Below are 11728 nucleotides of genomic sequence, written 5' to 3' on the forward strand. Positions count from 1 at the left end.
TCTTTTATAACCATTTTTAGAATCAGTTTGATTTTTTAATGTACTTAAATCTTTTATTATGACACAACACATAAATATTTAGTATTTTATTGTGATTAAATCTTTTTTAATCGTATATACATGGTTGTTATGTTGTCAAAAAAATCGGTTTGATTCGAATTTGGCTATAAAAGGAACATAATTTGCTAATACGGATTATATTTACTATTTTTGAAAGGATTTGTCATAACTAACAAAATTTACAAAGATTTGGTATTTTTTGACAGTTTAGCCATCTTTCAAAAATATTAATGATCAAATTTTTGAAACTCTTTATATTAAATTACATATAAATATTGATTATTTATTAAAACTTTTCAACCTTTCATATCTCATAACTTATAAATATTAATATTAATTAATAAAAAATATTCAATAAACTAATAAATTAATTTTGTATGAAAAATTGCCACTTGTCAATTTATTATAAGTGTGCCTCATTATTTAAAGTTTCTGAATCTATCGAAATTTGATATTTTCATTATGATTTTACTCATAAAATTTCCAATAAATTTCGTTGTTGAAATTATTACTTGAATTTCTATACTAACTCCTTATATAGCAAAATTCAATTTGTGGAATTGCAAAATTCAACTCGTAATGCATAACAAAAAAATTGAAACAACACCAAAATTTAATTCAAACTTCTTTAATTTTAGTGGTTAAAGCAAAAATGAATCAAGTTTGAATCTCAAAATGAACAAAAAAAAAGAACAAATGAATATCGTACTGGGGTGAACGACCGGCACAATAAATTTAATTCAAAAAATTAGATAGAATTATGACAAAATTATCTATTTTCAATGTGCGAGCTTCTAATTCATCTTGAGACGAGGGTTAGTTACGTATTAAATCACCAATTTTACTCTCATTTTTCATTTTATCACGATTTTTTAAAGACGTCTTATAAAATGACACCTTTTAAATGTTTTTCAAATCTATCACTGTTTTTAATCCGCCGAGTTTAATCTGACTACACAAATCTAAACTGATGTGACAGATTGTCGCATTCCACATATAATGGTGAAATGATAGATTTGAAACAATTTGAAAGAGTCATGCTAAAACTGAAAATTGATGTAAGGGTGATGATTTAATATGTAATTAACCTTTTAAAAAATATTTTGCCCCGCAATTTTTTGTTTGCTTAATCAGCTAAAATGTGTATTTTTGTCATAAATTATTAATATAAAATTAAAATAGCCTAATTGTAAAATAAGATGTGTTTACAATTTAAATTAAATTTTTTAATTTCTGTAATACAATTTCAATTTTAAAATTTTACTGCAATTTTATTCATATTTTTCAATCAATTTATTATTACATATTTACTTTATTTGGCTTTTCTGGTCATTTTTAGCATTAAACTTGTTCTTTTTAAATTGGATAAACTAAAATTAGATATTAACATTATTGTTTTAATTTTTTTAAAATTAGAAGTTAAATTTAAATTTTTTGAAAAATGCATTTTACTAATTATGGAATTATTATATATATTCTTCTCGAAATGAGGACAATTAAATTGATTAGAAATACAACAAAATAATTAATTGGAATAATATTATAAAAATATAAAAATTAAAATATTTAGTTAAATTGCAAATACATGCAAAGGTTTGAATATTTTTTACAGTTGAGCCTCAGTATAATCCTGTTAGTTAATAAATATTTCATAAATTGAATCATTAAGTCATTTATTAGAGAGGATAAATTTAGAAAATAGTGATTAATATTATTTTTTCGATCTGATGGTAAAAAAATTCATATCTTTATAACTTGTTGCAATTTAAAGTAAACCTTTTATTTTTTTTTATAATGATAGCCAAATTGCCCTCCGTTGACCTACAACTGGTTTGCTTTCTTGTATTTTTATATTGCAATAATAGTCAAATTGGTGGCCGAACTTGCAATAAAAAAAATGCAAGTTTAGCTATTATTGCAATAAAAAAATAATATGGCTATTATTATAAAAATGCAAGTTTAGCTATTATTGCAACACGTCGTAAAAGTTTAAATTTGTTTCATTATTAAATCTTTTATATATATATATATATATATAATTGGGAGAAAGAGTGTTTGTGAGAGAAATCAAATCCACAATCTAGCTGAATTTTAACTAGCACTTATACCATTTAAGTTATAATTCGTTGGTGATTGAAATCATCTTTGAATCTTAAAAGAACAAGTAATTTTAGACAAATACATTTAGTTAGAAAAAGAAAAAAAAGAAAAGGAGTAATGTATATTTTCATATAATTTTAAAAAATAAAATAAAAAAGGTTGTCTTTATAATATTATATAAAAAATTAAATAATGAAATGAGTAAATTGTTAATTATACACTTTTTGTAGGTCCATTCCCCTACAACCTGATGAAGGCAAAGATTTCACAGCTTTTTTCCAAATTACTTTCTTTAAACTCGGCGATGGCTTATCAAAGATAATATTCCTCAAGAACTGGGCTGCATTTTCTCGAGAATCAAATTCAGATGTTTTAACTAAAGTCTACGGATTATAAAAGATAATATTGTCACAAAGAGATTTGTATTTGATGATTCCGTCTTATCATATCTTAAATCTAAATACTCTGATGACAATGGCGGCACTCCTTTGCGGCGGGTGGAGGCGTTGTCCGCTTCCTTATGGAGTCGGTTCATGGCGGCTACTCAGGCAAACGAAACAAACAATAAGCTCTACCTAATGCTTCATGCCGTGTTTAATCACTTTATATTTGAAATGCATAAATTTAAATTAGTAATATTCGAAATTAATGAAGAGCAAAATATGGTTAACAAATATTGACATCTATATACAATTTATTTTTAATAAAAATTGTACCGGCCTTAAATAAAATGAGGCCCTAGGCGAGTGAATATTTTATAAATATATGCTCGTTTTTTAAAATATAAACACGCTTTTTTTTCTTTTTTTCTTACAAAAGTACGCTTTCGATAGATTATTACTCCTAATAGATTTTTGTTAGATCATTATTAAATTTTTGATAAATTTCAATAAATTTTTGAAAAAGGTTTTTTATTTCGAAAAATATTTTAATATTTTTCTAGTAAAAGTTTAAAAAATTATAAGAAGAGGATATTTTTTTATTAAATAGATAAGTAAAGAGAACTTTCCCTGAACAACTAAAATTATATAAACTATATATTATTTTTATTTATATCAGTTAAAAACTACACATAAATTATTAAGGGGTCTAATTAATTTTTAAAAATAAAAATTATAACAATTATTACTAAAAATATCCAATAATTAATTATATTTTAAATTGATTCACATTTTTTTAAAAGACTTTACATAAATATGGGGCCCTTTAAAATTTAAGTCTAATTATTAAAATATTTAATTAATCTTTAAAATAAAAACAAAAAAAAATTATTACTAAAAAATCTAATAAATTTATATAGTAAAAAATTTAATATATATGTATATTTTAAAGAACTCCATATAAAATAGGCTGATTAATACTTGAGGCCCTAGGCATAGGCCTTAGGGGCCTATGCCTAAGGCCGGGCCTGTGGGCGTTTAACTTTGAGGAAATTAGACCTACCACTGCCAAATCCCTAAATAATCTCAACTATACGGTAATGTATATCTCGCTACCAAAATACTTCCATGTTCCTTTTCTTTTTTGTTTTACCTTTTTATTTGATTTTTTTACTGTTCAAAATATTAAAATATACGATTGTACTCTGAAACAGAGAAGAGTCTCTCTTTGACGATTCAGATGAGAAATCGGACAATGGCAGATCTTCTTTAAGGCTAGAGCTGTCGCCTACCTTCTACCTCCATGGGTTTGAGTCTCTCTTTGACGATTCAGATGAGAAATCTATGGGTTTGAATCATATTGGAATAGATAAACCCCTCGGAGCTGATCGATTCTCTAAACGACAACTGCTATTTGGGTTTGTTCTCGATATGTTTTTGTAAGTTCAATTACATTACTTTGCGTTACTTTTTGATCCAATTTTTATGAGATTGTTGTGTTCTTTCAAAATTAATGGCTATGCTTTCTCATGTTTTTGATCGGATTGAGAGAATCTGTAACAAAACCAAAGTTGTGATCAGATGATTGATAATGCTGTTTTTGTAGTTTGATTAAATTGTTTTCAGTTCATTAGTTAGAGAATGGCATAGAGCTGATCTTTAGGTTTGTAGTGATTTTAGTTGAAGTACAGATGAAAATCTCAAGTAAAGATATGCAGGTTATTAAGGACATGAGAAAATTGAATCTCTTAAGTGACATATTTTACTGTTTTTACCACTGTATGTGATTCAACTTTATTATTTTGTGAAAATTGAATGTTGTAGATTTAGGATTTGGGAGCATCTTCATTTATGTGACATTTTACTAATTTTATCACTAAATATTTTACTCAACCCTCTCTCATTTATGTTTTTTTTGATTCAGTGCTAGTGTGTCCGATAGCAAATCGACGCGCCGATCAAGATTTTTGCCAATGAAGTCACAACTCAATGAAACTCTTTGTTCCAATGATGTTATAACAGAGAAATCCGAATTGGAAAAAAAATGGAGTCTTCGTCCGAACGAGAAAAATTGAAATCGTTATGTTTTGTGATCTTATTTTGTAATTTATGATTGTAATAATTTTATTGTTGGTTTACCAATGGTTTACTAATAGTAAACCAATAATTTTAATTTTAGTAATACTGTTAGTAAATCTTAAGTTAACCGTTGGTAAATTTATAATTATGTTTTGATGATACTCTTGATTTTTTATGTAATTTTGTTTTTCACTTGTATATTTGTAATGGTTTTATTGTTGGTTAACTAATGGTTTACTAATGGTACACCAATTATTTTAGTGAATTAAGTAATAATTCATTTTAACATTTTATATTTTAAAAATAAAAAATAATAATTTGATTTTTAAGTAAACTGATAGTTGACCATTAGTAAACTGTTAGTAAACTAACAGTAAATAGATGTTTAGTAAACTGTTAGTCTACCGTTAGTAAACTGAAATCGTATTTTAGTAATACTATTAGTAAACCTTAAGTTGACCGTTGGTAAATTTTATAGTTATTGTTTTTATGATGCTCTCAATTTTTTTATATAATTTTTTTTTTCACTTGTGTATCTGTAATATTTTTGTTGTTTGGTTAACCAACGATTACTAATAGCACACCAATAATTTTAGTAAATTAAGTAATAATTCATTTTAGCATTCTATAATTTAAAAATAAAAAATAGTAATTTGATTTTTAAATAAACTGATAGTAGACCATTAGGAAACTGTTAGTGAACTTATAGCAGACTGTTAGTAAACTGTTAGTGAACTTATAGTAAATAGATTTTTGGTAAACCGTTAGTAAACCGTTAGCAAACTAAAATCGTATTTTTGCAAATAAAAAAAGTATTTTTATAAAAATATTTGGTCAAACCGTAAATTTTAACTAATTTTGGTCAAAAAGTATTTTTGAGAATATTTAGGTGTTTTATAGGTATTTGTCTAAAAATCCCTTTAACTTTCATAAAACTAAATCTGATAGTAGACATAGATGTATTCTTCTGTATTTTTGATATATTTTATTTCTTAATTATATTGACATGAAAGTTTGATTTTTTTAGATTTGGGCAAACCCACCTAGAGATCCCTATACTTTATACTTTTTTCTGTAGGTCCTTTTATTTCATTTTTGTATTATCTGGTCCCTTTACTTATCTATTTTTTTTATTTTCAGGTCTTTTTTGAGTTTTTTCCAGTCTTTTTGTGTGACTGGAGGAAAAAAAGATTGTAAGTAGAAGGACTGGACGAAAAAAATTGTAAATATAGGGACTGGAAAAAACTCAAAAAGAACCTGAAAATCAAAAATAGATTAGTAGAAGGACTAGATAATACAAAAATGAAGTATAAGGACCTACCGAAAAAAAGTGTAAAGTACAAAGGACTTCTATATGAGTTAAGCCTTTAGATTTGGATAGTATAAAATATGCTTAAAAGTGATGTTTTAAAACTATGATCTAAGAATTATGCTCTAATGAAAGAAACTAAGTTAAAAATAAAATTAAAAACAATTATTTAAACGAATTGTATATCGCAGTTGAACAATGCTGCTTTCAAGAACGAACTGTACAAATTGTGGCCCAGCGTGATTATAGTACAACGTACTAAGAAGTTTTGGGAGCATGAGTGGCGGAAGCATGGAACTTGTTCTCCATTTAGTTTGCCAGATTATTTTGAGACAACTCTAAAAAGAGCTCAAGAAGTTGATCTCTTAAATATTCTGATTTCAACGGGTAAACATCACCTTTAACATTTTAATGCTAATGTTTTACTATAACATTTTTAATAGTGTAATATTTTCATATAGGTATCAAACCTGATGACAATTATTATCCAATTTGCGATATCAAAACCGCGTTGAGAGCTCAAATATAGAAGCTGTCATTAAGTGCAAAAACATGAAAGGCAATGTTTTAGAGCTGCATGAGATACGAATATGCGTCGACAAAAGTGGGAAACATTTCGAAACATGCGACAAAAGCGAAGAAGGATGTGGAAATAAAACGCCAATTAAAATAAAATTCCCGTCTGCACGATCTGCAAGCTTTACTACTCCTGCTCCACCTCCACTTGTTTTCTCAAGCATAATAATAAGAAAGATTATGAACAACTTTTTTTAACACTGTCAATAGAAAAAAGAAAGAGAAAATTACTTGATTAATTCCATGTTACATTATTTTAATCCAAGGACTTTATGGTTTGCACCTTTTCATACGTTTTGTATGGTGGGATCCAAATGCATATATTATATATTTAAAATATAAGACTATGTACAGTTTAAATATTAAAATATTAAAATATTTTAATTTAAGTGTCCTCGTGTGAATTTTTCATGTTATGAAAATATAAAATATTACATCATTATTACATATTAAATTCATTTTACTTTGTATATTACTCTTTATAAATTTTATTTTTAAAATATATCATTTTTAATATATATTTATCCATGTTTCGAGTGAGATGTTTGAAAACCGAATATATTATTGGAGTCAATATATTGCACTTAATTTTTATAATATCTCATCATACTTCGCTAAAAAAAATATATAATGCAACATGAAATTTTACAACACGAGACATTATAAAATATTCGTAAAAAAACTGAAAGTTTTATGAAAGAACTGCTAATGAAAATTAGATATGTTCATGGGCCGGGTTTGGGCGGGCTCGGGTTAGGCTTAGGCGGGCTTGACTTTTAAAGGCAAGTCCAAGCCCGCCCAAACCTGGTTCGGGCTTTAAATATACTACTCATACCCGGCCCTAATGCATTATTTTTACGGTATCGGGCCGGAGTTGGACGGGTTTACGTTGTTTTTTTTATAACATTAGAAGCACGAGCCCGCCTATAAAAAATCGGGTTTTTTTCGGACTCGAGCCAGGTTTGGGACCAAAAATTGGTGTCCAAGCCCGGCCCTAAGAGGACGGGTCTAGGCGGGCGGGCCGGATACCCAAACCATGAACAGGTCTAAAGAAAATACATGGGAATTGAAGGCAGAAAAAGAAAGGGAATGAAAAGAGTGACAATTATATCCAAAATATGCAATGATGGAGATAGAGTAATCCCTCTTAACCAGAAGAATAAGTCTCCTTCCTCAAATGTCATTGCAGAGACTGCGGACGATTCTGCGCATCTATATAGAAAAAAGCCTGTCTTTCCTAATTAGCCTAGCCGTTCTCTAAATCATCGCCTATCGTACAGAGCATCGTCTTAAGACGTCATATATATTTCATAGTCTGAGGCAAGTGTTAATTGCGAGTACTATAGGAGCATTGGCGGGTTGGGGGGGGGGGGGGGGAGGGGGTTTCTCTTAAGAATAAAGAAGACGAATAGAATTCATGTGAAATGATAGGTTTTTCTCTCCTTTTTATAACTTTAGGGTGGTTGTTGCAGACTCACTTGCCCACTTTATGTTTCGGAGTCAATTGATCTCCCGATCAAGTTTTAACTAGAAATATCTTAAGAGAAGAAAAACAATAAATCGTTTGCCCAAATTAATAAGTTGGAGGACTCATAATTGTGGAGGGGGTGGGAAGGGGGAGTTTCATTACTTGCCATGAAAGTTAAATTAATATTTGAGTTCTTTACAGCTACAGAACTAGTAATAAGATGTAGGAAAAAAATATTTGTTACTACAATTTTAAGTTTTGGTGTGATATATACTCTGTTTCTAGGGGTTTAAACATCTCTGGTTGTTAACTTAATATTCTCTTGTTACAATTTCCGTTCGGCCTACTCAGAATATGTTAACCAAAACATTGTTAAGATATCTGTTCGGTTTGGTTCAGTTTGGTTTTTGTGCTTCCTCTCCACCAGCACAAGCCAAACATAACAATGACCATTTTCTTCTTCGACGTCAAACTAAGTTAACTTTGTCGTGCTGCATATTAAAATCTGAGCTGCTAAACTGTAGATATATATGAAGCACAATTTTCATAGAAAATTTATAGTTTAATTTCAAAAGTTACTATAGTTAACCATAATGACTTTGATGATATTACTAATGTTTTGAAATCTCATCTCAATTATAAGCAGCAACAGATGAAAATAAAGAAAAACTGAGAACAAAATCCACCAACTTGACGAAATGCATCTCCTTCCAGCCTCAAACTTGATTCACTTCTCCGTTGAAAGTGACAATTTGTACGGAATCCTCTACTCCATTTACTAGAATATCGCTGATTGCTTCCGTACAAGGGTTCCATAGAAGTAATTCCCCACGTTCCTCAGCAGTCCTAACGGTCGCAATAAAAATCTCCCCGTTTCTGAGCAATCCTAACGGTCGCTCCACATGGGAAGAGAAGGATACCGTAAAGAGTTTAGACCATGACTGCACCACTCCATATTCAAACATTACCCACATATCTAGGCGCTCTATAAAGCAATCACAATTAGGAGAAAGAAGCAACGCGACATAATCACTTATAGTGAAAATCATGTGATATTGATAGTACACCTTACTTGAAGCATCTGGTATGGGTGCTGCTTTGAATATCTCATCGCTCAAGTCGAAAGAAACAATTTGATTTCGATAATTATTATGTAAATCCGTATCCCACCAATGAAATTCACCATTTGCACCCGTAATATGACATTTCCCCGAACGATCCTATATGTCTACAGCAGACACAACGTTATCATCCAGTTTTGTCCATGAATCATTGTTCATACTGTATATCTCTACAACTCTTTCGCAATGATCAGGGTAATATACTGTAAAATACTTGAATATCTTATCGTCTCTGGTTTTTCTGTCAATTCCAAATTCAGCTATATCCAATGAAATAAAATCGCTAGATTCGGGGCGAATCCAAGCATCAGATTCTGGTATAATTTTATAATCAGAGGTTAACGGATTCCACAAAATCATATTACAATCGGAGTAATGATACTCAGTGTCAGACCAGCAGTCAAAATAATCACGAACACAAATCAAGCCATTGCAGCAAGGGCCGACAACTAATAAATTGACAAGATCTCTCTCGCTTTCTCTCATAATATCTTTAGGATATGGTATTTCTTCAATGGCAGGCATTTTATAAGCGTCTCCCGACCCAAAGAAAAAAGAGAAAACAAAATTCCTAGCCTTTTTATCGCTACGTTTGGCAAGAAAGGGCTGTTGAGAGTAATAATCATCTTCACCATCAAAAAGAAGTTTTTTATAAACAAATTTGGGGTCAGAAAGAAGAACAGACCAAGATTTGCAAACGCACCTGCATCGGATGAAACATAGGATGGGTAAACTTAACAGAATTTTGATTACTAAATCCTCACACAAGTAATCAACCATCGTAAGTGAACTCGGTTTTTCTTAGAATCGTAGAGAGTGTGTTTAATTGTTTGGATTGGGGTTAGGAACTAAGGAAATAGTTGATATTACTGGTTTTTAAAATAAGAAAGTATAGTTATTTTAAACTTATATTTATATTTTGTTGGTGTGTGTAGCAAACGCATTAGATGTAACAGGTAAGGGGTGATGATATGAAACTATTGTCTGTACTTTTTCATAGAAGGAAACTAATATATAAATATAGAACCTTACTATTTCTTCTTAATTAAGAAAATTAAAGTTTTCCATTTTGGAAACGCCAACTATTTAAACTTTTGTATTTATCACAACCTACCATTTAAACTTTATATTTTTATCAAATAAAAATAAAAAAAAAGTACAAAAAAACTATTATACCTTTTGATTTTGTACAAATTTTACAATGTAAATAAAAAGGACATAATTACATTTGTACTCAATTTTCTAGTGCAAATAAATTCTAATGCAAGTAGAATTTCTTCATGCATGGTTAATATTTCAATAGTCGAGTGCTTCAAATTTGAAGATAATATCTGCATATGTGCCCTCTTTTTAAGTTTCAACGATCTTATTGTAACTTTACAACTTCTTACAGAAGTATCTATTTACTGTTCGGGCATGTAACGCTGCACGTCTGAGTCAATTACACAGCTAATCCATTGCTTAGATTAGTGGGAAAAGTTTTAAATTGTAATGTGGTGAATAGTAATTTTAAGGTTAGGTCAGCAAATGGAAGTTTTAAATGTCTGCTCTAAACTGTTATTTGACTTAGTAAAACATCAATTGTTCTCATATTCAGAGGAATTTGAATCCCAATTTGGGAGTGTAAATAAAAAATAAATATAGATTAATTTTCATTTTATAATTTTATTTTCATTTATCTTATAATGTGGCTTCTTTTGTTGTTATCAATGAATTTTTATAAACGCATATTGACCTATGCTATTTTAAAACTAACAAATGCTAATACGAAAGTTGCAACATTATAATTTTAAACAGTATGAGAGCCCGAAGGAATAAATGAGTTGGAGCTTAAAATTATAATATATGGAGATATATATAATATAAAAGTCAAACCTAAACAAAACCGATAATGGTAAGGTGGGTTTACATATTACACATTTTAAAAGTTTTGTCCGGTTTGTTTTTAAAAATTTTAAAAACCAGAAAACTAATAAAAACAACGGTATATATAAAAACAATATTACGTTTTTAAAATTGGTTTTTATGTATTTAAGATGCTAAATGTACATAATATTTGTTATTTTAATTTGTAAAAAAAAGGTCATTGCTCTTAAGGTTTGATCCGAGGATCAAGTAAGCCCTCAACGTCCATAAAGATTCAAATATTGCCCCCAACGTCTTAAAATAAGAACAACCAGACCCTCCAATTTTGACAACCAGGCCCGCAACGTCTCATTTATGAGCCAAAATGTACTTTTTCATAGAAGGAAACTAATATATAAATTAGGGGTGGGCAAAAAAAACCGGTCAAACCGATTAACCGAACCGGAAAATGTGGTTAACCGGTCCAACGGTTTAGGTTTAGGTTTTGATTTTTAGTTTTCATGGTTAATGGTTTAGGTTTAGGTTTTGGATTTCTAAAAACCGTGGTTAACCGGTTAACCGGTTTATATATATATATTCATATATTTTTAATAATTAATAAGATATATTTTATGATCTATAAAATAATATTGATTTTATAATATACACAATAAAATCTAAATATAAAAATATATTGACATATATTTTATTTAGGAATATTTATATATTTTAGGAGATTTTATATATGAAAATATTGTAAAAGAAATTTGTTTTCCTTATTAAAATATTT

The 11728-nt window shown here is 28.9% G+C and overlaps 1 protein-coding gene across 1 annotated transcript; it reads right to left on the reverse strand.

Annotated features, from left to right (window-relative positions):
* Positions 1–8688: 8688 nt before the first annotated feature.
* LOC130015512 (F-box/kelch-repeat protein At3g06240-like) lies at positions 8689–9618 on the reverse strand. The gene is made up of 2 exons (XM_056105829.1): positions 9298–9618; positions 8689–9192 (listed from the first exon to the last, which is right to left on the reverse strand). The coding sequence occupies exons 1-2, from the start codon at positions 9616–9618 to the stop codon at positions 8689–8691; spliced, it is 825 nt and encodes a 274-aa protein (XP_055961804.1).
* Positions 9619–11728: the final 2110 nt, after the last annotated feature.

Source organism: Mercurialis annua, linkage group LG5 (assembly GCF_937616625.2).
Source record: "Mercurialis annua linkage group LG5, ddMerAnnu1.2, whole genome shotgun sequence".
In the NCBI taxonomy this organism is placed as follows: domain Eukaryota; kingdom Viridiplantae; phylum Streptophyta; class Magnoliopsida; order Malpighiales; family Euphorbiaceae; genus Mercurialis; species Mercurialis annua.

Bases quoted from the DNA above. Each gene is read 5' to 3' on its own strand.
- LOC130015512 (XM_056105829.1), bottom strand. From the start codon at position 9,618: ATGCCTGCCATTGAAGAAATACCATATCCTAAAGATATTATGAGAGAA. The intron at 9,193-9,297 runs GTATATTACCCT...GTAGACATATAG, and splicing joins AGATATTCAAGTATTTTACA to GATCGTTCGGGGAAATGTCA.